Source organism: Momordica charantia (assembly GCF_013281855.1).
Source record: "Momordica charantia cultivar OHB3-1 chromosome 3 unlocalized genomic scaffold, Mcharantia_2.0 BLBB01000003.1, whole genome shotgun sequence".
Taxonomy (NCBI): Eukaryota; Viridiplantae; Streptophyta; class Magnoliopsida; order Cucurbitales; family Cucurbitaceae; genus Momordica; species Momordica charantia.
The window spans coordinates 16,978,662-17,006,083 of record NW_028275161.1 but is presented as its reverse complement, the minus strand read 5'-3'; the positions used below and the strand labels follow the sequence as shown (position 1 = coordinate 17,006,083).

The 27,422-nt window shown below is 36.2% G+C and overlaps 5 protein-coding genes across 6 annotated transcripts; all 5 read right to left on the bottom strand.

Annotated features, from left to right (window-relative positions):
• Nucleotides 1-467: 467 nt before the first annotated feature.
• LOC111012611 (pyrophosphate--fructose 6-phosphate 1-phosphotransferase subunit beta) lies at nucleotides 468-6,786 on the bottom strand. Its single transcript, XM_022286817.2, has 16 exons — nucleotides 6,401-6,786; nucleotides 6,071-6,232; nucleotides 5,854-5,975; nucleotides 5,710-5,763; nucleotides 5,516-5,622; nucleotides 5,276-5,381; nucleotides 5,047-5,110; nucleotides 4,557-4,645; nucleotides 4,011-4,142; nucleotides 3,699-3,869; nucleotides 3,490-3,605; nucleotides 3,265-3,376; nucleotides 3,040-3,124; nucleotides 1,230-1,274; nucleotides 1,036-1,104; nucleotides 468-855 (listed from the first exon to the last, which is right to left on the bottom strand). Exons 1-16 carry the CDS (start codon nucleotides 6,594-6,596, stop codon nucleotides 779-781), a joined length of 1,707 nt encoding a protein of 568 aa, XP_022142509.1. The 5' UTR covers nucleotides 6,597-6,786; the 3' UTR covers nucleotides 468-778.
• Nucleotides 6,787-9,618: 2,832 nt separating this feature from the next.
• Nucleotides 9,619-12,800, bottom strand: LOC111012667 (uncharacterized). Of its 2 annotated transcripts, XM_022286897.2 has the most exons (5): nucleotides 12,270-12,800; nucleotides 12,036-12,185; nucleotides 11,518-11,679; nucleotides 11,004-11,057; nucleotides 9,619-10,919 (listed from the first exon to the last, which is right to left on the bottom strand). In XM_022286897.2, exons 1-5 carry the CDS (start codon nucleotides 12,757-12,759, stop codon nucleotides 9,688-9,690), a joined length of 2,088 nt encoding a protein of 695 aa, XP_022142589.2. In that variant the 5' UTR covers nucleotides 12,760-12,800; the 3' UTR covers nucleotides 9,619-9,687. The 2 variants fall into 2 exon arrangements, with proteins under 2 accessions (XP_022142589.2, XP_087977561.1); XM_088121435.1 differs by lacking the exon at nucleotides 11,004-11,057.
• A 5,139-nt stretch (nucleotides 12,801-17,939) lies between these two features.
• On the bottom strand, nucleotides 17,940-18,877 carry LOC148212480 (uncharacterized). Its single transcript, XM_088122010.1, has one exon. The coding sequence runs from the start codon at nucleotides 18,720-18,722 to the stop codon at nucleotides 17,958-17,960; it is 765 nt and encodes a 254-aa protein (XP_087978136.1). The 5' UTR covers nucleotides 18,723-18,877; the 3' UTR covers nucleotides 17,940-17,957.
• Nucleotides 18,878-19,340: 463 nt separating this feature from the next.
• LOC111012737 (uncharacterized) lies at nucleotides 19,341-23,160 on the bottom strand. The gene is made up of 5 exons (XM_022286989.2): nucleotides 22,334-23,160; nucleotides 22,114-22,263; nucleotides 21,811-21,972; nucleotides 20,979-21,032; nucleotides 19,341-20,913 (listed from the first exon to the last, which is right to left on the bottom strand). Exons 1-5 carry the CDS (start codon nucleotides 22,914-22,916, stop codon nucleotides 19,688-19,690), a joined length of 2,175 nt encoding a protein of 724 aa, XP_022142681.2. The 5' UTR covers nucleotides 22,917-23,160; the 3' UTR covers nucleotides 19,341-19,687.
• Nucleotides 23,161-23,395: 235 nt separating this feature from the next.
• PHOX2 (Octicosapeptide/Phox/Bem1p (PB1) domain-containing protein / tetratricopeptide repeat (TPR)-containing protein) lies at nucleotides 23,396-26,569 on the bottom strand. Its single transcript, XM_088121680.1, has one exon. It carries the CDS (start codon nucleotides 26,229-26,231, stop codon nucleotides 23,898-23,900), a length of 2,334 nt encoding a protein of 777 aa, XP_087977806.1. The 5' UTR covers nucleotides 26,232-26,569; the 3' UTR covers nucleotides 23,396-23,897.
• Between the last annotated feature and the right edge of the window lie 853 nt (nucleotides 26,570-27,422).

Here is a 27,422-nt window from a genome sequence, read left to right as displayed (position 1 = left end):
AAGTTTCATTAATTTCCATGATTTTCATAATTTTTTTTAAAGTTTTTCACGGATATCAATATCTTTATAAAATTAAAACTTCAACCTGTCGATCCAATTAAGTCTTTAGCTTTGTTATCTAATTTCTACGAAGCATTTTCAAAATCTAAGTTAAATTTTAAAAACAAAAAAGAAATTAAAAACCTAAAAAAATTGGTAACAATTCAAATGTTTTAGTATGAATTATGAAAAACATCGTAAATAAATTGAAGAAAAAAAAGCGGGCATAATTTAAAAATGCAGAAAACTAAATTCAAAGTCAAAATAGAACAGTAAGATTCGAATACATGAGCTTAGCAATAATTAGTATCTATTTTTACAAGAGATCATGAATTCGAACCTCTCCCCCCGTTTGTTGTATTAAAAAAGCTGCAAACACGACCAAAAAAGATATTTTGCCCTAAAATCTTTTTGAAAACATACACTAATTATTGAAACACTTTTAATTATTTCAAAGATCATTCTGCAACAAAATTAATCCAAATGGTATGTTTTAGAACTTTGTTACACAGAACAAAAACAAGTTCTAAAATCTACTGTTGATTCTAAAGGATCTATCTTATTACAATTGGTCTATCATTTCCCTTTTTATTCAATAAACCTACTGTAAGCCTGTAAATAGAGTTCCAATAGGCAATAAGAAGAAGCATTATTGACACCCAAAGGAAACATTCAACACAGTTCTTTTCTTCTATTTTTGCGTCGTGGACAGAAAATCGTCACGAGTTAAGAAATATGATCACGCCTGAGCCCCGAGTTCCAATAACAAAGTGTGATTAAGCACATTTGATGCAGGACCAACAAATTGAATAGGACCTGTAATGAGACAAAAACCAGATAGAACAAGTAAAGATTTGAAGGTTAAATTTCTGGATTGAACTCATAGCAGAAAAGCAACAAAAAGATGGTAGTTTCCTTATCAAAATCAGCAGTAACATGCTAAGATATGAAGTAGTTGGGATATTGATGTTAACGTTGGAGGGCGAAAATACCGACCTGGACTGATGTAGCGGTTCTCAACTGCCCACTGGTCTCTGAACAATGAAAATTTCTTGAAAGGTGCACCTGACCATATGGATAGAATAATGGAAATTTAGTATGGTATATCAAAATTCCGAACTTGTGAGTAAAGAAGGTGGTAATATAGTAATAAATAATAATAATGTTCTTTCCAGAAAAATATATATTACCATCGAGTTCCACCATTGCCTTCTTGATCACAGGCTTGAACTTACCTGCCAAATTAATTCTACCTTTTAGAAAGAGATCAAATGATTAAAATACTCAACTAGGCGTCATGCAAACGTTCGAACAGTCGATCTGAAGCTTTTCGAAGTTGTTAAGAAAGAGGATACATGTCACCAGACAGACAATCATGACACTCCCATCCTTAGTTTTCTTATATTTTATAATCATGGATGTTCAGCTTCAGACTAGCTTAATCCTTACTATATAATAATTAATATAATGTTAGAAAAGTCGAAAGATATTTTATAACTAACATAGACAGCTACCCATAGTTTAAAATTATGACCTTAAATCTAAATTTGTAGCTTATCCAATCGGGTCTAAGAAGCAGAAACATTTCTATTCGGGTAATGTGTCCATGTCCGATGCGTGTCAGTCACTCTAACACTTATTAAACACATCTCAGACACTTGTTAGTTCAATAGACGTGAGTCATACACTAATGGTACGAAGTGAATATGGATTTGGTACTTGTTAGGCTAGTATCAAACTTTTGGCAGCAAAATACATCAAACTCATTTTTTAAGCATAAAAATACATAAGTTTATTGATTTTGAATTTTCTTAATACATAAAGATGGTACATATATATTAATAAACATATCCTTACCGTGTCACGCGCAATACACGGGTCTCAATTCCATATCCATACTTCCTAGCATCAGGCCAACCCACGGGTTGTCCTTTAACAAACTCCATTGATCTCTTTTTGGATGGATTACTCATGCCCTGTCAGATCGTTTCTACCAAAAAGATGGACAAATGGGCTGGAAATTTGCCTCTTCTGCATGAATTCCCGGATATGTTTGCTCTTTCCTTAAAACAGAATGCTTCTGTCAAAGATTGTTGGAATGAGGAGAACCAGACATGGGACCTAGCATTGAGAAGGGATCTTTTTGATAGAGAAATGGAGAGTTGGGTGAAGTTAGTACAGGGGCTGGACTCTTTTGTCCTTGGCAGAGAACCAGATAAGATGGTCTGGCACCCTGAGGGGATGGTCAGTTCACAACGAAATCAGCTTTGTTGAAGCAAATGGACACCGACTCCCCAAAGCTACAAGCCCCCCTAATCAATTTTATTTGGAAAGACTCTATTCCGGAGAAGGTGAAGATTTTTCTTTGGTCTTTAGCTTACCGAGCTCAAAACACTTTCGAGAGACTTTAGAAGAAATGTCCAAATTGGTCTATTTCCCCGTCGGTGTGTTGCCTTTGTTTAAGGGAATCAGAATCTTTAGATCACTTGTTTCTACATTGTACGTTTGCTTCTAAAGGTTGGCAGATTCTGTTTGAGATTTTCTGGTTTACTGGTTGTATGCCGAGAAAGGTTGAGGATTGGATGATGGAAAGCTTTGCTGGTTGGCATCTCAAAGGAAAGGCATATTTTTTTGTGGAAGTGTGCATTTCGAGCGCTTCTTTGGAACCTATGGATGGAAAGAAATATTCGCTCTTTTGATGATAAGTCCAAGTCTTTTGATTCTTTTTGTAATAGTGTACATATTACAGCCTCTTGGTGGTGCCATATGAATACGAAATTCTTTTGTAACTACAACCTCTCCATGATCTTTCAAGATTGGAGAGCGTTGATTCATTAGTTCCTTTTTGGAGGGGGTCTTCTCGTCCCCTGTCCCTTTGGTTGTTTTTGTGTTTCTTTCCTTTATGAATTGTCTCTTTATCCAAAAAAAAAAAAAAAGAAAAAAAAAGAAAAGAAGAAGAAGAACGAGAAAGGGATTCAAGTTTTCAAGAAGAATTCTTACCGTGCCTCCTCTCCACATCCATTAACGAAGTCAATGCGGTTCCACCAGCCGTCCAATCTTCGACTGGTGCAGCCAAATTTCCTACCTGGTGGATATAATTAACATATATACCAAGTGAACTCCATGGCAACAGTAGAAATGGGGGAGAAATCTCTGAAGGAAACTGATAACAATAAAATAATGAAAGGAAAATAACAGAAGCTACGAGAAGTGGGAGAGACGAACCGAAGATATTAGTCCAGTTTTTCCACTTTGGAGGAGAGCTCCAGCAGTGTAACCCAAAGCATAGCAGTATGTTGAATCAAAGTTTGTGGGTAAACCACACCTCCCTTCATACCTACAAATCAACAGAATAATTAAACAGATAAATATTACACACGAGGCATCAGATACTCCAACAAATGTTATTTTTTCACATCATCTTGAATCAAGTGGCCACAGAATGAGTACCCAAAGAAGTGTGACTGCCCCTTGAATTCGTCATTATATGCACCTTCTTGCTTCCTCTTTTCCAACTCAGTTTCAACCATTTGAATAAGCATTTTCTCAGTTTCTATTTTGGCAACCTGACATGATAAATATAATATGGTTAATCGAACTACCGAAATCTACAGAAAGACAACTATAAGAAATAATAATAATAATAATAAAACACTTACCTGGACATTGCCATGTGGATCTCTTTCAAGCAACAATTGTTCTTGTATTGCTGGTGGGAAAAAATCAAAAAGGTGATGAGATTGAGTTGTAAGTTTCCTTTTCCATATCCCATCTTCGTCTATAATATCATGGGCAAGAATCTCATTGAGTTCCGCAATAAGTTGCTGAACCTGTAGAAAAGCAGGTTATAAATGCTTATGAGTTCAAGAATGATGGTATTGAGATCCAGTATCTTGGGTTAGTGGCACCTTTCATTATGAGTATAAAGCTAAAGAAACAGACATGATTAATTTTAATAACAAAAGCAGTACCTCAGGAATGAAGTCAATCAGACCCTCGGGAATAAGTATGACACCATAGTTATAACCAAGCTTGGAACGTTTAATTACTACATCCACGATATAGTCTGTAACGTTTTTCAGGGTAAGCTTCTTAGCTGCAACCTTCAAAACAAGTTCTAAATTAGGTCTACTCCATAACCTAAAACTCCATTGAAAAGGGAAAAAAAAAACAGAGTATTCAAGACTTCCAAATGGAAATTTTTTCACCTGCATCACATTCAAAGCCAATGAATTGGTAAGATAAAATCAATTGACACACAAGATATCTATTGCAGATATTCTTGTTGCTATGGACACACAAAATACAGTACTGAGAGAGAACAAACAAGGTGAAGCATATGGTGGTAAATGCTCTGCCCTGCCAATCAACATGTAACTTACTAGCCAGCAAATTCATGGGATAATTAACATAGGGCAAGAAAGGTAGAGAAGTAAAACCCACACCTGCTCCACCTCCCTGACTAAACAATCTACATCTGAATAAAGACTTATATATTAAGTAGTTTAAGTAGTTACCTCTTCTCCAATAATAGTAATGTTTGGATGAGTTTGCAAAGCACACTCTAGCGTAATGTGAGAAGCAGCACGACCCATAAGCCTTACAACTGCAGTGCAGATGTATGCACACTGTTAATGGCATACGATAATATACTTGAAACTTGAGAGTGAGATACAAAGAGATATTAACTAAATTAGCACAATGTATTAGTACAATTTCACGTTAGGTAGATCAAATAGTGGAGAATATGAACATAAGAGAACAAAGAAAGTTCTCTGAATTCTGCAGGGGAAACAAGATAGAAATTTAGGAAATTTAAGATCTGCGTGGCAGTATAGAAGAAGATGTCAACAAGAATGATGATGGATAGAGATGAGGATTAGTAACAAATCTGAACCCAAAATACTTTATTGTTAAAGTCCTCAAGAATTCAGTTATTCAGAAACAGTACATCAGATCTCATTTCTGTTTACATCAAAGGCCAATTGCATTAACAAAAATACGTACAGTGATAATATTTTCCTGTTGATCGAGCATCAACCATCACATTGCCAATCATTTCTGCATATATCTGCGTAAACGTCAGCAGAGCCTATTAAGAACCTCATCTCGAGCATGCAACATTCCCTTTTTTACTAGAATTTTTGAAGAAACTACTTCAACTTTGCAACATTGATCAAAGGTGAGCCGACAAGAAAATATGAGTTCTTAAGCAGTTCCGTAAAGAAATTAATACCTTGCAAGCAGTATCAAATCCAAAACTTGTGGGGACCTCTTTGCACTTGAGATCACCATCAATAGTCTTTGGGCAACCGATCACTCTGGTTTTCAAATTTTTACTCCTAATTTGAAAACAATAAAATAGAATGAAAAAGTCAATAACAGAACCATTGCAAAGAGTTAGGGTAATAAGACTCTTCCTTATCTACAAGTTTCATGGTACGTTGGTTCCACTCTCATAATTTCTCAAAAGTACCTAAAGTTTTCAGCGAGGAGGCAGGCATTTGTATTGGAGTCATCTCCACCAATTACAACAAGTCCATCCAGATCAAGCTTCTGAGCTGTTTCTTCAGCTTGCTTAAACTGAAAATTGAACCAACTGTCAATCTCTACCTTGACTACAAATAAAGCGTCTCAGAAGGCAAATTCTGGAAAGAAAAAGAGTTTCACCTGTTCTGGAGTTTCAATTTTGTCCCTCCCACTACAAATCATATCAAAACCACCCTGATATAAACAATGCATTTAGATCAACAATTGCATTCACAGTAACAATTTCTAAAGATATAAAACTAGAAATCCCAGTAGAACTCTAACCTGATTTCGATATGGATAGATAAATTGTGCGGTCAGTTCTACATATTTGCATTTCATGATCCCTGCAGGACCACCCTTGAAACCATACAACGTGCTTCCTTTTGCATGATCCTGTAGGTAATCTTCACCACATCGTAGATGCCAATTAAGAACAGCTTGTGCAGAAAAAATAAAAATGTATTCCTTAATTATAAATGTGGATGAAGTAAAATCTTACCAAATAGTCCAGAAATCACATTATGCCCTCCAGGTGCTTGGCCTCCAGACAAGACAACTCCGATCTTCAATTTCTTATCCACCTTGACCGCACCGGAATCGCTCGGCACCAACATCGCCGACGGTTGGCCAAACAGATTAGGAAACAGCTTCGCGATCTCGGCTGCATTCACGAAACCACAACTCAAGCACTCTAAAACCTTAATAACTGGCGATTGACCTCAACACGATCCCAAAAGCAACAGGAAAACACAATAATACACTGTCGCCAGTTATGAAACAGTAGCACAAGACTAAAAAAATTACTCCACAAGGTCGAATTAATAAGTACCCGGGTTGCCGGCGGCGGAGCTGGGAGGGCCATCGACAATGTCGAACAGTTTTCCGAGAACAGAGGGGAAAGGGAGAGGTTGATCGATTCGATTGGCCTGGACCTCGCTGTACACAGAAGCAAGCCGGCCGATGAGCGGCGGAGAGGGTGAGTTGGCGGCGGAAACATCGCCATCGACGATGAACGGCGGAGACATGGAGAAATGATTTTGAAGATATTGGAAGATGAGAGAATTGGGAGAAGAAGGCGAGAGAGAAAATGAAGGGAACGGGTCAAGAAGATCTTTCGGAGTTTGGACTCTCCGCCATGCGGAAGGTTGGTTGGTTGGTTTGGTTCGTTAAGGGGTAAGCGTCGTCTCCTAACGCTGGTCGTTAGGGTAGTTCCACTTCTGCTCCTTGGTTTTTGTGATTTTATTTTATTTTACTTTAAATTTGTTTTAGATTTATTCTTTTTTTATTCTTTATATCCTCTTAAATTATTTCATAGATTGGAATTATCGTAGTCTCCATTTTTGTTTATTTTGATCTACTTTCAAAATATTTGTTTCGATGTGTATTTGTTTCTATGTATTCTAAAACGTCTATTTTGGTCATGTATTTTTAAGAAGCAACCATTTTGATCCATTCATTTTTATTTTGATCATAATTTTAACACGTAACCTGACATTTTGTATATTTAGTTTTTTTTTTTAATTTATAGCCATAAATTTGTATGTCCCTACTCCTTTTAGACCCATCAATTTCACGATGATTTTTATTGACGAGTAATATGTTACGATTAGCAACATTGTGTTTGTTTTGTTCTTAATTTTTTTTAAAAGTTACTTGTATCTTCCAACTTTAGGTGTCAATAATATTTAATATTAATATAACAAGTTTTTAAATCGGCTTCCTTCCAAATCTGACTCTAGCAAACTTTTTGAAATATATATATATTTCAGGTAAAACTGAGGGAACCACAGACGGTAGTATGCAATGATAAAATTGAATGATTTTAGAAAAATATTTAATTAAAATTTGGATTTTATAAAATTACTCTTGATATTTGGTTTCACTTTTTAAAATTTATTTCCTATAATTAAAAATGATTTTAAAGTATTGATGTTTGGTTTAAAGTATTTTAAAACTACCACATTATTCAAAATAATAATAAATTGAAATAATAAATTATTTTTATAATCGATAGAATACCATAACAGTTAATTTCTTAGTTCATAAATATCTATTTTTTCCCCTCAAATGTCCACCATCATTCCTCATTCCCCCCTGTAAAACTTTTGTAAGACTGAAGGTTGAGCCTGATTCTATTGGCTTGAAATGGTTGGGTTCGACGTGGTTGACAACATGTGGTCGGGCCCAGGGTGGTCCACCTAAAGTGGTCGAGCTTTTGATGGCCGTTCGGGGTGGTCTGATTTAGGATAGTCATCCCAAGGTGGTTGAGCTCAAGATAGTCGTCCTAGAATGGTCAGGTTTGAGACGATTGGCCCGATGTGGTCAAGCTGGGGTCCAATTGGGTGCACGTGGTTGGCCTGAATGGGTTTGGATTGATCTGCCCTAGTTGTTTGGCTCGTGTTGGTCAACATGGGTTAGTCTAACTTGGACAACCTGGACTGGTCGGTCTGAGTTGGTTGGGGGATTCGAATTCACAAACTCTTGGTTGGAAGTATATGTCAATTACTGCTGGGCTGTGCTCGCTTTTTTGGATTGAGTTACAAATAAATTTACTTGTGGATTAATTTTTAATTTTGTGTCAAATAAAATTTAATTATTCTTCCTTTTAAGTTTTAAGTCCAATATGTAGGAGTACGGGATGAGGATGTTATTTTTTTCCATTGGCCCATCCAATTTAGGACCTGCTTAAATGGATGGAAAATTTATGTTTAAATTCCCTGCAAGAGATGGGGATGGGGGAAAATTTTTTCCCACCACCTGAATGAGAATGAGGACGAGGACACCGAATAGGTTCCCCTCTCATGTTCCCGCCCTGCATCATTTTTTTAATATGTTATCCCCTGTGTACTAAGAAAAATAATGTATTATTCTCTACCTTGTCTATAATATATATTTGAAAGAATTAGATCTTAGAAATTAAATATTTAAATGAAAATTTCTTTAAGAAAAAAATATTTATTGAAAAAAAAAGAATAGGAAGGAACTCATCTCCACAAATCCCACACAAAGAATCTCTATTGCATCAACATATCTAATTGAACAATTTTTTTATCAATATCTTAAAGTCTATTGTCCACCAATAACTTTTTACTTTCTTATATGCATATATCATTTTTTTATCATAGAAAAATGAAATAAATCATTATAAGAATTTATTCGTTTGTGATAAAAATAAATTAATTTATGATAGGTTAAAAAACACATTTGCTCCGTACTTTCATTAAAGTAACAATTTAGTCCCCAAACTTTTAAAAGTAACACAATTTAGTCATTGTATTCTAAAATTGGATACAATTTAATCCTTGTCATTAAATATTAGATTAAACTGAAGAGAATTTTATGATGTGGCTACCAATTATGGGTTGGTTCAAGATCAAATTGGTTCAAGGGTCGGTTTAGGGCTTTAGAAAAGAAAGAAAACCAGAAACCAAATATCTTCCCCACCCTTTCAAGTAATGACGACGCAGACCAGAGATTTAAATGGAATAAGCAATTTTTTCTGTGTTTTGTCCAATTTTCGTTGAAATTAGACTTTAATAACAAAAAAGGAAAAAAAAATTGAAGCGGTGGGATTCAAATTTTGGAGTCCATATGAGATTTAAAATGGGTTCTAGGTTTGCGAGCTGCGGTGCGGTGGGATTAAGAAATTGAAGTTTAGAATTTTGGGATTTGTGTTCCTCATTACAACGGGATTTGATTTTATATTTAAATATTATAATAGTAAAATTTAATAATATTTCATAAGAAGGATTGTTCTGATAAAAAGTGTTCTAGTTGATGTAATTCTTTTTAATGATTAATTATTTATTAATATTAAATAAATTGATATAATAACAAATATTTACCATCCAGAATAATGTATTTATTTGATTTTCATTTCCATTACAAGTAAACGAGATTTAATTGTAATAAAATAACATTTATTGAGGACAATTAAAAAAAACTTTATTTAAATTATGAAGATCTAAATCTATAAATGTTTCAAAAAATAATAAAGAAATATATTACGTAGAAACCATTTGTAAAATAAAAAACAATAAATAAATATAAGCACACGAAACACAAGATAATATTGACTCTTAACTTTATCCTTATCACCGATTCAGCCATGAAAAATCAAGCAAATTTCCTGGTAACAATTTTGGAAGGAAGCATCCAAAATGGGGTGACGAAACCAATGGGAAGGAACTGGAAAAGATTGTGGCGAAAGCTCCAAATACTCTTCACCAGTTTCACATACAACGGCAGCTGCATGATTATGAACATCGTCACCGGAAAAAATGACGCCATATACAGTAAACTCATCGTCCATTTTATCTCCGCCGATTTCATCGTCAGCACGATCGTCAGCGCGAACGCCATCATCGTGCTCGCCACCGATAAGAACAGCAGCTGAAATCCGAACAACAATTTCAGCGGCAGCGCGTGCAGAAAATCATGCATCATAAACGGCGAAGTCAGAATCGACAGAAACAGAACCACCGACGTCAGCGACGTGGCCAGCCCGACGATGTCCATCACCGTGAACACCATGTAGATCGGATCCGTGACGAGCACCGGGGAGCCGGTCTTGCTGTTGAGGCCGCCGGGGACGGTGTAGGCGGCGGCGAAGACGACGGTGGCGATTAGTACCGCGACGGCGGAGCAGGACTCGGAGGTTTTCTTCAGCCATTCTTTTCCGTCCTCGAGCATTTTCTGGTGCTGATTGTCGAAGTGCTGTCGAGCAGTCCCTTCGTTCTGGCTGTGGTGCTTCGCGTAGAGCGTCGGGATCTGATCCTGCACTCGATGGAACCATTTGAGCTCCTCCTGGAGTTGCAGAGCAGGGCCGTAAGACCCTCCCCGACTGAATTTCGTGATTCCGGCGTGGTGCAGAGCTGTGAACCCTGACGCGTCGATTCGCGTGACGAGCCTCGCCATTACCAATTCTTCTTTCTCGATCCAGTCCAAGATCTGACTCTGGCGATGCGCGATCGCCACGTGCAGGACGTTCCTCTGCTTCTTCGTCACATAATCGATGGCCGGAGGATGCGCGTCGACGATCGCCTCGACGATCTCGATAATTCCGTTGGCGGCGGCGAGGAGGAGCGGAGTTTCGTGGATATCGTCGTAGTCGATGTCTTTACTTTTCGATTTGTCGTCCTCCTCCGTTTGGATCTTGTTGATGAGGAGGGATCCTTCTTCTATCTGTTTACGTTCTCCGCGACGGGCTCCGTAGTCGATTTCGTTGATCTCCGGCGTCGAATCGGTGTTGCGCCATGAATAATCGATCTCAGCAAGCATCTTGGTGATGGTTACGGCCAATTTGTGGTGCTGCTTTTTCCGGTACAGTTGTTTCCATTGCGGCCACCCTATACAAGTTTCACAATTCAGAATCAGAATCAGAGAGCTGCAGAGCAAAGCAGAGGAGAGAGAAAGAAGAGAGAGAGTGAAACCTAGAAAGATGAATCTCCAGAAGTAGCACGTCAAAAAGTGTACAAAATATTTCCCTGCCACAAAGATATAGAATTATATTTTTTTTTTCTTTTTTCTTGGTGTGTGATAAGGAAAATATTTCATGAGTGAATTCAGAAATTGGATCCCAGATCAGTAGTTGGCATAGAATTTTGTTACAGATAAGTAGGAGAAAAGAAAAAAAAAGTTAAGAGTATTAAAAGAAAAAAATTAGATTTTAAAAACAGAAATCAGTTTTTGAAAATTAATCTTTTCTTTTTTAAATCTGTTTTTAAAAATCAAAAATTGAAAAATTGAATTGCTTATGAAACCATTTTTTAAAAGAAAAATTAAAAGCCAAAAATCAAAATAGAACATATTAAACGGTCCTAAATTTCTAAGTTAACCTCTTAATATGGCACATTTCAGTATTTATTTCAATATATACATATAGAGAAAAATCAATTGGTCAATTAATCAATTTAGTAGCTTAGTCTGTAAAATTTAGAAACTTACAACAATTTGAACGGCAAAAATTAAGTCCATAATCAGGATTATGTTGTGCTTCTAAATCTTCATTCTTCTTGTTGTTCAAAGCACCGGAGCTTTCAGAGTCATCTTTGTTGGAAGATCCAAAAGTTTTAAAATTATATTTATAAATATCTTCACTGGGGAGCACTGTTGAAAGAAAATACGAAAATACGAAAATGAATTATGCTCAAAGAAAATCAATAAATACAGTCTTAAAACCAAGTTTAAAAACTCATCAACGGATGTAACGGACTAATAAATTGTTCAAAATTAAATCCACAGAAGGACTCAATATAATCTAAATTTATTTTGGATAAATAACCAAATCTGGACACAAATAAGGTAAAGAAATATCCAAATTCACGTTATTCCACATCTACTCCGGAATCCATTTTGATAAAATTAAAATTTCAACGTAAAAAAATTGACTCCATTTTTCTTCCTATTAATCCAAAGGAATATCGATTGAATGTTTTCTTGAGCAAGGGAGTGAGAATTCTTACCCGCATAGATAATTTTTTCCAAGGATCCCATGGAGGATCCGCTTCGAAAAATGAGTGGCATGTTTGCGAGCACATAGAGAGCCGTTTTGCCGTCTTCATCCTTCATCTCCAACAGCGATTTATCGAAATCAACCAGTCTCAGAACCACATCTATAACCGCGCATCAATGGCGGATCAGAAAACCTAGACTCAGAGATCAAAAGAAAAAACGTAAAAAAAAGAACAGAGACGAACCGAATTTCTCGCTCTGAATAGCCGCGTGAATGATCGGAAATTCCTTCTCCTTGGTCCAATTTATCGGCGATCGAGAAAAGTAATCTTCACAATCTTCCAGAATGTACTCGACGATGTGAAGGTGTCCGAATCTGACCGCTCTGAACAGAGGCGTTTCGCCGTAAATGTTCTGCGCCAACAGATCCTCTTTTTTGTACTCCACCAGAAGCTTGACGGCAGCCAGATTCCCGACGGCGGCAGCTTCGTGCAACGGCGTATTTCCAGCACTATTCGTCCAGAACTCTCTCTCCACCTCTGAGGTCGCCGCCAGCAGAGATTTCGTCGGCTCTTCTTTTCTGCTGTACACGGCGAGATGCATCGCCGTGTCTCCGCCGGTTGTCATGGGAAACATGATTTTCGCCTTGTGGATCAATATTTCTTGAGGCAGATTCTTCCATTTCCCTTTTATCGCAGTCCTGTAAGCGCTTCGCATCTCGTCCAAGAAATCCATTCTTCCTCTGATCTATGATTGTATCGCTCTCTCTGAAAATGATATATCCATTATATAAAGGTTGCTCCATCGCCATTTTTGAACAACATCTTCCTTTGCTTCTTCAAGTAATAAAGCTTCTATTCTCTCTCTTTACTTTCTCTCTCCAGAATTTGTATTCACTCTTCGTTTTTGCTGTACATGCCTTAACTCGCTATGATCACAGATATTTTGTCCCTAAAAAATTAAATTTGTTGCTGCACACTATATATATAAAATAGACTGTACTCAATAGGTTTTATAAGTGAATGATAATTGGGGTAATGGATGATGTATATAGAGGTATACCCTTGTGTTAATTTTCAGTATAATAAATTAATGAATTTGTAATTTTGTGTCACTTACAAAATTGAATTTTGTACCTCATGCAACGTGATAGAATAGTGTTGACTTCAGCTGGTCTAAACTTTGAAAAATGACTGAATAGGTCAATCACCTATTAAACAAATAATTAAAAGTTAAAACGCCATTATAAAAGTTTTGGGATTAAACCTATAATTTAACCTAATTCTTTTTAGGATTAAACTTATATGCTTATCGGTAAGTAGGTTACTATTAAAAAATTGACGACTATTTATCTTATTTTATCTCTCTTATTTTTTTTAGGTTGGAAATATCTATTGGTAAACATCAACGACTTATTATTTTTTAAATAAGATTTTTTGTTCTTAAAACCGAACCATCTGTTCTTTGCTTTTCTCCTAGCTAACTGCCTATTGTACTACAACTCAGTATTTCTTATACGAAATATATCACTTTTGCATCGTGTTACATCATCATCGTACTAATAATTTTTGAAGAAGAAGTTATTCCTTCCCAACAATAGAGGTAAGTTTTAATGATTCGAATTAGTAAGGAACAGAATTCTCACCAAGTCTTGAGTTTTCAATACGGTTACGTTCTAACTTTTGGTCGCTTTGTTTTTATTTTTATCTCATTTCTTATTATTAAAATTTTAATATTATATTTCTCACTAGTTCTTCTCAAATATAGTCATAGATTTGTATTAAACGATTTTAATTGGACGATGATTCTAACTTTATGCTTAAAACATTATTCACTAGTAATATGCTAAGGTTAGCAACAATATATTTATTTTGTTCTCAATTCTTTTTTATATAAAGTTATTACTTATATGCTTTTTTTTTTTTCCTTTTTACTAATAAAGTGACTTACATTGCTTCTAAACTTTAAATTGTGTTTTTTTATATTTGGTCCATGATATTAAATTTATTTTTATGAAAATGTGAATATGACAATTAACAATTTTCCGGTAAAAAGAAAAAGAAAAAGAAGAATTTTAACAATTTTTATTGTTAGGTAAAATTATTTCTATATTAATATAAATGGTTTGAAATATTTGATTAATAGCATTTTCTTAAATTGGCTTCCTACACGAATCACAATCCGACTTTTGCTAACAAACTTTTAAAAATTTCTCATTTTAAACCCTCGTGAAATCAAGAAAATTTTAAAAATGATTTAAACATTTGAAATTATTGAAATTAAACATCTTTTTTCGAAACTTTTGAATAAAATAAAATAAAATAATTTATACTCTTAATCTTAATTCATTAATAGAAAATTAAACTATAACAAGATTAAAAGTATTAAAAACAAAGAAACAAATAAGAACGAAAAATACACATCAAAGATAGCATATACCTCCAACCAAGAGGCTGTGAGTTCGAATCTCCTCCCCAACATGTTGTACTTAAAAAAAACATAGTTCAACTGAATAAAGTATCAAAGTTACGAGCAAAGATAACAAATAACAAAATATATTTGAAATTTATTATATTCGAAATCATCAAAATTCTGGCAAAAATGGCTCAAGAAGGAATATATATGTGTATATGGACTCCATAAAATATAAATTTATTTACATAAAATAAAATAAAATCTAGGCACAAATAAAATAGGTAAAGAAATATCCAAATTCAACGGTTAGATGCCTACCAAGATAACTAAATAAAAATAGAACAATATATAGGTGTCTAAAAAAATGACTATAGCACCGAAATATTTTCGTCGCTCAAACTATTTATTTTTATCACAAGTTTGATAGTTGGAATGGAGTCGTCAAAGGACTCCAACGATGAAAACCCTAGCATCGCACATAATTAAGATGGCGACGAAAGGCCATTTTATCACATTACTCAACGACTAAACCAGCTTTTATCGTATAATTTTGCTAAACATCCATTTTCTCGTAGAGATACCTATATTCTTATCTTTGCTAACAATTTCATAACTCTTTACTTTTAAAAATTAGAAGAAAAAAAATTCTTATTTTCTATATTATTTTCTCCTATTTGTCAAAAATATAACGATCTGAGCAATAAATAAATATGTTGATCCATGATACATGAGTATTATTAAAAATATGTATAAATTTATCTTGTCCCACCAGCCAAATTCTCCTCCAGCGGGGAAATTATTAAGAGATATGAAAACTAACTAATAAAAATTTTCTCTTTTCGATCAACTCTGGAATCCATTTTTTAAAACCTTATTATAGTTCAACTCAGGGGTGAGCATCGATGGGTCGAAATTTTATTTTTGTTCTTTTTTAACGTTTCTGTACGAACCGACTGTTTAACTAACGGTTCGATCGTCGGTTTGATCGGTTTCTAATAGATGTTAAACTCGAAAAAATGAACAGCTTGGTGTGACTGAAATGCAGATATCTTAGGGAAGAAAGAGAAGAAGGAAGGAAGAAGGAGAAAAAATGGAAGAGGAGAAGACAGTGGGAGGAGAAAAAGTAACAGAGAGAAATTGAAGAGATGACTATTAAATAGTCACGTAAGTAGGTAAAGAAATAGGTAAAAAAAGAAAATTAATAATAACAAATAAATAAAATGATAATTATAAAAATAAATAATCACGTGAAATTATTATTATTTTTTTTTTTTACACTTCTCATGTCGCACGTGGCTAATGCCATTCTTTTTTTTTTTTTTTCTTTTTAAGTATTCTTTTTTTTCCCTCCCTTTTTTTTCTCCCACTTTATTTCTCTCGTTTTTCTTTTCCTAACTCTCGCCGTCTTCCTCTTTTCATTCAATCTTCTCTTAATTACCATTTATTTTAAGAGAAATGCTCTCCCTGTGGTAGATATTGGTATGAAATTAATTTTTTTTAAACTATAGGTCGATCAGTCCTTGATATTGGAAGAATCGACCGATCGACTAGTCGATTTTCTACTGAGAAAAATCGATGTTGATCGAGTCATCCCTCAAATCGATCGACTAATGTCGGTTCGATCGGTTTTAGTCAGTCGAATCGGTTTTCGATCTTGTTTGATCACGTCTAATTTAACTGGTTAAGATATATGTTCGACGGGAGATCATATGTTAGGATCTCCTCTATGGGTGTGTTTGGGAATAATTGTAAAATTGAATGATTTTAGAAAAATATTTAATTACAATTGATTTTTATAAAATTACTTTGATATTTGGTTTCACGTTTTAAAATTGGTTTTTAAATAATTAAAAATAACTTTAAAATTATTGATGTTTGGTTAATTTTAAAGTATTTTAAAACTATCACATTATTTAAAAAGACATTATATTTAATAATACATTGAAATAAATAAATTATTTTTATAAGAATACCTTTACAATTAATTTATTACTTCATAAATATCTTCATTAAATTTCTTTCATTTGTTTAGTTTTTTTTTTCTCTCTCTCCCATCTCCACCATCATTCCTCATTTCCCTATAATACTTTTGTAAGAGTGAGGGTTGAGCCCCATTCTGTCGGCCTTGAATGGTCGAGTTTGACGCGGTTGACCATGGGTGGTCGAGTCATGTGATCGGTTTTCGGGTGGTTGACCTAAGATGGTCGAGCCTTGGATAGTCGTTCGAGGAGGGTCAGACTTGGGATAGTCGTCCCAAAGTGGTCGATCTTGAGATAGTCGTCCTAGGATAGTCAGGTTTGAGATGGTTGGCCCGACGTGGTCAGGATGAGGGTCCAAGTTAGTCAAATTGAGTGGTCAAATTGAGTGTGGGTTTGTATTGGTCAGCCCGAGTTGAGAGACTCGGCATGTGTTAGTTTGGGCTAGTCGTCCAAGGTTGGGTTGTCTTAAGATGGTTGTGTAGGGGTTACCGGGTGCACGTGGTTGGCCTAACTAGGTTTGGATTGATCTACCCTGGTTGTTCGACGTGGGTTAGCAACATCAATCAAATTTCTTATTTATTAGGATGATATTTACCAAATTGCAGGAATGAAATCCAACGACGAACATCAAACTTTGCAATCTCATTCATCTCCTACAACTTTGTCAATCTCCTTTCCATTTCTTACTCTACTGGTCTCACTTATTTATTATAATTATTTTACAACTTTTACCATTTTTCCCTCTAGAGACTGATCACTTTGTTAATTAATTATTTTATAGTTTTATGTTTTTTTCATTTACATTACTAATAATTTTTATTCTAATAAAAAATTGTATACTTTTTTATTTGATGTGATTTTATTATAAATTTATATTTAATATTTTAATTTTACTTTGTTATTATTAATTATATCAATAAATTTTTAAAATAGAATTGACTTTTAAATATTAGAATAATAATATTTTATATTAAATTATGATTGTCACAACCCCCCCCCCCATTCTAGTAGTGTTATAATAAAAAAGTATTTAGAGTTGATGTAATTCTTTTTAATTATGTATTATTTATTAATAAATAAATTGTTATAATAACAAATATTTATAATTAACAATAATATAGTAATAGGCACACTAATATATTTGTAATAATCTAGAAATTTGGCATAATAGTAATATTGTCATATATATATGATTCCAATTTGAGACCATTTTTTAGCAAACAACAAAAGGAATAACATTTCCTTTTATAATGATTCCAAATGATTTATTTGATTTTTATTTCCATTCATTCCCATTATAAGTAAACCAGAACTAATTATAATAAAATGACATTTATCAGAGGCCAATTAAAAAAAACTTATTTCAATTTTGAAGATCTATTATAAATATTTTAAAAAATAATCCAGAAATATATTAGTAAGATCAGCTAATCCGTAAAATAAGAAATAATAAATATAAACACGTCAAACTCAAGTAATTGATAACGGCCATCTTCAACTAAGAAGCTGTAGGATGGAAATTTCTAGAAAAAACAATAACTATAAATACATTGACAAATAAAATATAAATTCTTTTGTTCTCATGAATCCCAATGCAAGGCAGCGATGAAAAACCAAGCAACGTTCCTTGATAAAAATTTTGGAAGGAAGCTTCCACAAAATGGGGCGACGAAACCCATGGGAAGGAACTTCAAAAGATTGTGGCGATAACTCCAAATATTCTTTACCAGTTCCACATACAACGGCAGCTGAATGACTATAAACATCGTCACCGGAAAAAATGTCGCCATATACAGCAAACTCGTCGTCCATTTTATCTCCCTCGATCTCATCGTCAGCGCGAACGCCATCGAACAGCAGCTGAAATCCGATCGACAATTTCAGCGGCAGCGTGTGCAGAACCGCCGACGTCAACGACGTGGCCAGCGCCACGATGTCCATCACCGTGAACACCATGTAGATCGGTTCCGTGAGGAGAACCGGGGAGCCGATCTTCTGGTTGAGGCCGCCGGGGACGGTGTAGGCGGCGGAGCAGGACGCGGAGGTTTTCTTCAGCCATTCTTTTCCGTCCTCGAGCATTTGCTTGTGCGTCTTGTCGAAGTACTCTCGAGCCGTCCCTTTCGTGTGGCTGTGGTGCATCACGTAGAGCGCTGGGATCTGATCCTGCACTCGATCGAACCATCTGAGCTCGTGCTGGAGTGGCAGAGGAGGACTCTGAGTCCCTCCGCGGTAGAATTTCGTGATTCCGGCGTGGTGTAGAGTTGTGAACCCTAAGGCGTCGATTCGCGTGACGAGCCTCGCCATTACCAATTTTCGTTTCTCGATCCAGTCGTAGATACGCCTCTGGCGATGCGCGATCGCCACGTGCAGGACGTTCCTCTGCTAAAAAATTGTTAAATAGGTAAATGACGTATTAAACATATAATTCAATGTTAAAATACAATTATAAAAGTTTGAGACTACCCACCTCTACAGTGTGTTGTACTTAAAAAAAAAAAAAAAAGTTTGAGACTAAACTTCATAGACTTATCAGTAAGTAGATTGTTATTAAAAAAAATGGCACAAATCACCCCTAAAATATGATATGGTAGGTGTTACAATTATAACCCTTATACACATTTAATGGTAAAAATTAGACCCCTGAATATTTAATAATAAAAATTAAACCCTCAAACTTTTCCAAGTGTTTAAACCGAACCTCTAAATTTCAAAGGGTAAAAATTAAATCCTAAAGTTTAAAATATTTGGAACTATTTGACAATTTCACCCCTTCTTCGTTGAAAATATTCTTCATCTCCATTAAATTCAAATGGTAGGATAAAACTTGGCTCTCACCGGTGAGAGGTAACTTATTCTTTACCATCATTAAATATTTGACATTTAATGATAAATGCAAAAACAAAATTTTATTCAAATATTCAATGATGGTAAGAATTCCTCGTCAGTGAGGAATCGAAGCTTTATCCTATATTGTATTTAACTTATTCAAGGTGTAAGAATTGCCTACAGATTTCTCCTACAATCTCATCTCCAGTCTATCTAATATATGACGTGTTGGCACAAAGATCGTATCCACTTTATACAATCATTGACTTTTGACCGACACTTAACTTATCTTGCGATAGAATCGCGGGCCTAATATTTTCACGAACCAAGCATAGCTCTGCCACGTTGTTCTAAAAAACAATAAATATACACACTCGACAAATAAAATATAAATTTTTTTTTCCATGAATCCCACTGGCCACTGCAAAGGCAGTGATGAAAAATCAAGCAAATTTCCTGATAAAAATTTTGGAAGGAAGCTTCCAAAATGGGGCGACGAAACCCATGGGAAGGAACTTCAAAAGATTGTGGCGATAACTCCAAATATTCTTCACCAGTTCCACATACAACGGCAGCTGAATGATTATAAACATCGTCACCGGAAAAAACGTCGCCATATACAGAAAACTCATCGTCCATTTTATCTCCCTCGATCTCATCGTCAGCACGATCGTCAGCGCGAACGCCATCATCGTGCTGGCCACCGAGAAGAACAGCAGCTGAAATCCGATCGACAATTTCAGCGGCAGCGTGTGCAGAAAATCATCCATCTTAAACGACGACGTCAGAATCGACAGAAACAGAACCACCGACGTCAACGACGTGGCCAGCGCCACGATGTCCATCACCGTGAACACCATGTAGATCGGTTCCTTGAGGAGCACCGGGGAGCCGGTCTTGCTGTTGAGGCCGCCGGGGACGGTGTAGGCGGCGGCGAAGACGACGGTGGCGATTAGGACGGCGACGGCGGAGCAGGACTCGGAGGTTTTCTTCAGCCATTCTTTTCCTTCCTCGAGCATTTTCTGGTGCGTCTTGTCGAAGTACTCTCGAGCTGTCTCATTACCCTTGTGGCTGTGGTGCATCGTGTAGAGCTTGGGGATCTGATCCTGCACTCGATCGAACCATTTGAGCTCGTGCTGGAGTTGCAGAGCAGGGCCGTGAGTTCCTCCGTGGTAGAATTTCGTGATTCCGGCGTGGTGCAGCGCTGTGAACCCTAATGCGTCGATTCGCGTGACGAGCCTCTTCATTATCAATCTCCGTTTCTGGATCCAATCGAAGATCGGCTCCTGGCGGTGCGCGATCGCCACGTGCAGGACGTTCCTCTGCTTCTCCGTCACGTAATCGACGGCCTGAGGATGCGCATCGACGATCGCCTCGACGATCTCGATGATTCCGTTGGCGGCGGCGAGGAGGAGCGGAGTTTCGTGGTGATCGTCGTACTCGATGTCTTTAGTTTCCGATTTGTCGTCCTCCGGCCTTTGGTTAGTGTCTGTGGGGAAGTCTTTGCCGTCGATCTGGAGGTGGACGCCGGTGGAGTCGACTTCATTGTTCTCCGGCGTCGGTTTGGTGTTGAGCCATGAATAATCGATCTGAGCAAGCATCTTGGTGATGGTTACAGCCAATTTGTGGTCCCGCTTTTTCAGGTACAATTGTTTCCATTGCGGCCACCCTGTACAACTTCCAGAATTCAGAATCACACAGGAGAGAGAGAGAAAATAAGAGTGAGAGTGAAACCTTGAAAGATGAATCTCCAGAAATAGCACGTCAAAAAGTGTACAAAATATTTCCCTGCCACAAAGATTATAATTAGAATTTCTTTTTCTTTTTAAAGATAATTTAAACTACAAATTTTATTATTATTTTTTAGTTTATTTGGTTACGAATGTCTATTTAGAGGTTGTTTAGGATTATATTTGTAAGCCAATGGTATTAAATATTTAGTCCAATCTAAAATAGTATTGATTTATTTAATTATTATTTTAAACTATTATGTAATTTACAATAGATTATAATTTATGTTTTCTTAATTAAAAAATGAAATGATTTACAATGTTTATAAAATTTTTATTATATTTTAAAAAGTTTCAAATTTAGAATCTAAAAAACTTTCAACTATTTAAATCACAAAATTCAAAATTCAATATTTTTTTTTTTTTTGCCACTGTTAAATTTTTGACAAACAATAAAGAAAACTACATAAAAAGATATATTTTTTCTATTTTCTAAAAAACTAAAGAATTATAAAATCTTTAGTGATGAATCTAAAAATAAAACTACCTATTTCCTTCCTTTCCTATTAGTCTCTGTCTAATATATCATTAATTATCAATTCAAAGTCTGAGTAATATAGATGAAATCTTTTAACATTTAGAGATTAAATAGCATACATACATACATACATATATATATATATATATATATATATATATATATATATATATTTAACTATCAAAATTTAAAGACTAAATTTATAAGTTAACCTCATTTTAGTATTTATTTTGAATATATACAACAATTGGTCAATTAATCAATTTAGTAGTTTAGTCTATAAAATTTTAAAACTTACAGCAATTTGAATGGCAAAAATTAAGTCCACGATCAGAACTACGTTGTGCTTCTAAATCTTCGTTCTTCTTGTTTTTCGTAGCACTAGAGCCTTCAGATTCGTCTTTGTCGGAAGACCCAAAATTTGAAAAATTATATTTGTAAATGTCATCACTAGGAAGCACTGTTTAAAAGAAAATCACGAAAATTAATTATGCTCTATAGTCATGACTCATAAGTAACAGATCAATATAATCTAAATTTATTTAGATAAAATTCAAAATTGACTCCATTTTTTCTTGAGTACAGGGGTGAGAATTCTTACCTTTATAGATAATTGATTCGACGAATTTTAGGGGGGATCCACTTCGAAAAGCGAGCGGCATGTTTGCGAGCACATGAAGAGCTGTTTTGTCTTCTGGATCCTTCATCTCCAACAGTGATTTTTCGAAATCAACCAATCTCAAAACCACATCTGTGACCGCGCATCAATGGTGGATTAGAAAACCTAGATTTACAGATTGAAAGAGAAAACAGAGACGAACCGAATTTCTCGCTCTGAATAGCCGCGTGAATGATCGGCATTTGCTTCCCTGTGGTCCAATTTATCGGCGATCGAGAAAAGAAATCTTCACAATCTTCCAGAAAGTACTCGACGATGTGAAGGTGTCCGAATCTGGCCGCTCTGAACAGAGGCGTTTCGCCGTAAATGTTCATCGCCAACAGATCCGTTTTGTTGTACTCCACCAGAAGCTTGACGGCGGCCAGATTCCCGACGGCGGCGGCTTCGTGCAACGGCGTATTTCCGGCTCTGTTCTTCCAGAATTCTTCATCTATCTCCGACATCGTCGCCAGTAGAGCTCTCGTCGGCTCTTCTTCTCCGCTGTACACGGCGAGATGCAACGCCGTGTCTCCGCTGGTCGTCATTGGAAACACGATTCTCGTCTTGTCGATCAATTCTTGATTCAGATTCTTCCATTCCTCTTTTATCACCGTTTTGTAAGGGATTTGCATTGTGTCGAAGAAATCCATTGATTCTCCTCTATTGCATCGCTCTCTCTTAAGATGATATCTATATATAAAACTTGAACACTTGATTGCATACGAATTCGAAACGATTCGCAACATCTTCCTTCGCTTCTTCAAGTAATAAAGTTTGTATTCTCTCTCTTGGATTCCCACATTACATATTTCTCCTTTTTTCTTTTCCTTTCATCGCCAATAGAATACAGAATTCGTATAAACCACCTTTTTTTGTTTAATTACAAATTTAAGGGTTCTCTGTACCGGGCCCCATCTTCGGACCATAGATATCTTGAGTAACTTTCAAGTTCCCAAATTTAAAATTTGTATGTAGATCATTGAGTATAATAAATCACTACCCACAAGTACATAAAAATAGTCGAAAAATCAAGCCAACCGATCAAACCCAAACCAAAGTCAGTCTATCGATTTTAGATGTACAACGGTTGGCGATCTCAGTAAGGAACATAATCCTCATCTCAACTGAAAAAAACTACTTGATACACTCCTTCATTTCATGTCAATTATCCATTAAAAAACAGCAATTGAATCATATTTTCAAGTGTTGTGATGCAAAAAAAACAAAACAAAACACTAGAGCCGAAGCTTTTACATATATTGTCTGACATGAAAAGCCTCATAAAGTAAACCAAAATCATCTCTCCTTCCAGTTCCAGCCACAATTGTTATGATATTACTATGGCATGACATGTTCATTAAGAATATTGGGGGGGGATATGCAACAACAAATGCTCACCACAATCTTGAATAAGTTATGAGGCAAAACCAGTATATGAGTTTGTTTCTTCAAGATAAAAATCATCAATCTGGCAGACAAATTACTTGAAAACTTGTGAAATCATGAAGAAAGTTACCACTCAGAACTCATAACCTGCCCCCAATGATGAATGAACTACATTGCTGCAAAGTGTGTTGGCATCCAATGCGTCAATCCGAAAGGAGTCGCCTGGCTGAGACGATATGTCGTTTCTTTTCTTCGGTTCGTTGTAATGAAGTTTAGCAATCAGTTTTGGGTGTGTTCGAACACTGTGGTTATATAATGTGATGGTAACATCATTTCACTCACTACCCTGATGCTTGATCGGCCTCATTTATGATATCTTCTTTTTCAGGATTCACACTGCCATTTACATTTAGACTCTTCTTATCGTCTCCTTCTGCAGCATTTTCATTAGAACAATGATTCTTCAAAACAACTGAAATGTCAGCCTCAGAAGCGCCAGCAAGTCGGAAACGCTCTACAGCAGCATCGAGGTTCTTCTTCCAATCCCCGGTCCCTATTTTACATTCAACTTGGGACCTTTCAAAGAGCATGTTGCCCCAGAATAGATGGATTTGAGACTTCATCAGTGCTGCTTGCTCTGCAGCTTCATTCGCAGAAACCTCAAGCTGACCACCTATTCCCTGCACTTCACTGTCTGTGCCACCACCTGCTTGTTTCTTTCGTCGCTTCAATAGTTCTTCCCTCTTGCATGCGGTTGGATCTTTTAGCTCATTTGCCCTCTGCTCCTCCAATTTTTCCCACATCTCGGTCGCTACTTTCATCTTCTCCTCTGCACTGTCAAAAAGGTCAAGTGTTTCTGTAAAGTCCCAACTTGATAGATCTATTTTCTTAGCTAGTGCAAAGGACCAGTGAAGTTTAGCCATTTCAAATTGCTGTTGGCCAAGGGCCAATAGACCTTCATAAAAGTCAGGCTTAATCAAAAGTGCCTCTTCATATTTCTCTCTTGCTAGGGTGTACTTCTCCTTCACCCATTCATACGCCGTTTGAAGCTGCTCTGCCACGATGTCCTTTCCAGATGACTCATCTAGAGGAATGCGTTTCCTTGCTGCACACATATGAACATTGCCCCAGTTGAAGAAAGCTAAAGCAGCAACCTCCTGGAATTTCGATGCTGCCTTGTTAAAAAGATTCTGAGCTTCTTCACTAGTTACTGTCTCCTCAAGAGCCTCGGAGCAGAGCTCCATTCCAAGCTCGTGCAAATCTACATGAGCATCTGGATCAATACCAACATGGGTTCTAAAAATCTGGGCAAATTCAAATAACCAATCATCCATCTCAATTTCCTTGCACTCGGGATCTTCCAAAGCTCCTGGTTTCTCCTTCAGAACAACTTTCTCTATCTTATCATTTTCAGAATCAGTAGCTCCTGCCACAGACTCCCCAAGAGGTGAAACATGCCCACTGCCACCTCCCTTAGATTCTTCACTCTCGACAGGTTTCTCATCCTCTTCTTCCAACAAAGGTGGCTCTTGTTCGGGACTCACCTCCACAACATGCAATCTAAGAATTCCAATTGAAGCAGATTTATCTACTTCAGGGTCCTTAGGAACAAGGCTATCTGCACAAAGCTCCGCCAGTTTAAGTTCACTTGTACAGGTTATTGTCACCAGATCACCATCTGTATCCTTATACTTAATCAAAACAGATTTTGATGACGGGAAACGCTTGCTCACAATCTCTCTAAGGACTTTAAATCTGCAATTCACTGGCATCGTTGCAAGCCTTATGTCATGGTCATAGACAAGCTTCAAAGGCCTCGACTGAACCTTAGGCTCTTGGTGTCGACTATGAGCATGTGACGACAATAAGGAAAATGAATCTACCTTCGATTTATCGTCGCTTACATTTGGAGCCTTTGAAGGTCCACTGGAAGGCTTCAAGACTACTTTGGGAAATTGAAATTTGGGTTCAGTTGGGCCATTTTCAGTAGTTAGAACCCCTTGATGCTTCTCCAGTTTACTATTTAGCAGTACCGTAGGCCCCCCAATTGAAGTTGCTGCCTTCTTCTGAACTGGTCGGGCAGGCAAACATGGACCTAAGCCTGCAATGGGAGCACCAACAGCTGAGGCACCAAGAGCAGCAGGCGATGGGCGGCTCTGAAGGTCCTGTTGCGCCTCCTGGCGAGGTCCCACAGCAGCCCTCAACCGCTGGGCAATCTCAAGAGCATCTCGGTGGTTAGGATCGGCAACCAACAAGGCCTGCACGTCCAGAATAGCCATTTCATACTTCCCAATGGCCTCAAATGCACGAGCCCTCCGAAGGAGAGCGCGAACAAATCGGGGCTGGACCTGGAGGGCCATGGTACACTCGGCAATAACAGCATCATAATCAATTGGCTTCGTTTGCATCAAACAAGCGGCTCTATTGCTATGAAACACAGCTCGATCAGGGTGGGTTTTGGGGGTAAGACGCAGTGCACTTTCATACTGCTCAAGAGCACCAACATAATCCTTATTCTGAAACCTTACATTCCCCTCTTCTTTCAACTCATGGGCTCTTTTCAGAAAGATGGAAGAATCCAAATCAACACCCCCATTAGCATTTGGAGTTGAATTAACACCCGAAGAAGCATGATTAGAACCGCCCTTCTTCTTCCGAGTCCCGGATTTCCCCATAAATATAAAAGTGAAAATACAACCCCCCTTCCCACTTCCCCACACACGGAAGATTCAAATGCCAAACCACAGAAATTACAATTTAGAAAGAAAATGAAAATCACAATACAGAAATCGGAAATTGCAAGATTTTTCGTAGGAGGAGGCAGCAAACTTACAAAACCAGAATCTCAAAGTAGAGAAACTTGAATTCCTTGAGATGCCCAAGGAAGCGAATCGGAGATGAATCGTCGAAAATTAAGTTAGACAGCGAGGTCAGGTCACGCGTCCGTATGAGAGAAAATCATCGGCGAAAGTTCAGTGACCGAAAACCCTAGATACACAAGGAACAGGATCAAGTTCCACTACAGCCGAGGTTTAACAATCGAAATGTGGGTCCTACTCCTTATATTTCTCCTGACCGTTGGATCCAACACCCACTCACAATCTTGATGGTTTCATCAGTTTTTTTTTTTTTAATTTTATAAATCATGGGTTGGTGATCGAACCATCTACTTTGAATTATGGTTAGATTGACTTTGTCCCATCAATTCTTACGGTTGAGGTATTTATTTTCGGTGACATGTGGATATTTCTATCTAAATTTTTCATATGTCTTATATATATAAAAAAAGTGAATCAATATTTCTATTATGACGTAAAAATATCAACGGTTAAAATATTAATAATAAATTTTTTTTAACTTTTGGTTAAAATATTATCTTGGCCTTTATATTTTCAATTTTGGCTCATTTTAATTCTGTTTATTTTAGTCAATACATTTTCAACTTTAATTTATTTTAGTCTTTGTAAGTTCAAAACGTCTATACTTTTAAAAAATTGACCATTTTATTCCTTATTTGTAAAATTATGACACAAATTATTTCCTGAAACTCTTTAATATAAATTCGTAAATATATTGTAAGAAATATATTAAGTGTAATGTCGTATTGAAATTGTGATAGAAAAATGAGATGAAAAATAAAATCAAGACATCCACTTTGTAAAAGTACATGCTCAAAAATAAATATTTTGAAAATATAGAAATTAAAATGAACCAAAATTTAAAATTCAAAATTCAAAATCAACATTTCGAAAATATATGGATCAAAATAAACCAATTGACCAAAATTTAAATGATGTAAAACATTCATTTGCTAATTTAAATATATACTTTTTTACAAATATATCGATTTTAGTGATTTTTTCAAA

Bases quoted from the DNA above. Each gene is read 5' to 3' on its own strand.
- LOC111012611 (XM_022286817.2), bottom strand. From the start codon at position 6,596: ATGTCTCCGCCGTTCATCGTCGATGGCGATGTTTCCGCCGCCAACTCA. The intron at 5,976-6,070 runs GTAAGATTTTAC...GATGTGGTGAAG, and splicing joins TGTGATTTCTGGACTATTTG to ATTACCTACAGGATCATGCA. The intron at 4,646-5,046 runs GTACGTATTTTT...TCTGCACTGCAG, and splicing joins AACAGGAAAATATTATCACT to TTGTAAGGCTTATGGGTCGT.
- LOC111012667 (XM_022286897.2), bottom strand. From the start codon at position 12,759: ATGGATTTCTTGGACGAGATGCGAAGCGCTTACAGGACTGCGATAAAA. The intron at 11,058-11,517 runs GTAAGTTTCTAA...TCTTTGTGGCAG, and splicing joins TTTTTGCCGTTCAAATTGTT to GGAAATATTTTGTACACTTT. The intron at 10,920-11,003 runs GTTTCACTCTCT...AAACTTGTATAG, and splicing joins CTGGAGATTCATCTTTCTAG to GGTGGCCGCAATGGAAACAA.
- LOC148212480 (XM_088122010.1), bottom strand. From the start codon at position 18,722: ATGGCGAGGCTCGTCACGCGAATCGACGCCTTAGGGTTCACAACTCTA.
- LOC111012737 (XM_022286989.2), bottom strand. From the start codon at position 22,916: ATGTTGCGAATCGTTTCGAATTCGTATGCAATCAAGTGTTCAAGTTTT. The intron at 21,973-22,113 runs GTAAGAATTCTC...TCTTTTAAACAG, and splicing joins CGAATCAATTATCTATAAAG to TGCTTCCTAGTGATGACATT. The intron at 21,033-21,810 runs GTAAGTTTTAAA...TCTTTGTGGCAG, and splicing joins TTTTTGCCATTCAAATTGCT to GGAAATATTTTGTACACTTT.
- PHOX2 (XM_088121680.1), bottom strand. From the start codon at position 26,231: ATGGGGAAATCCGGGACTCGGAAGAAGAAGGGCGGTTCTAATCATGCT.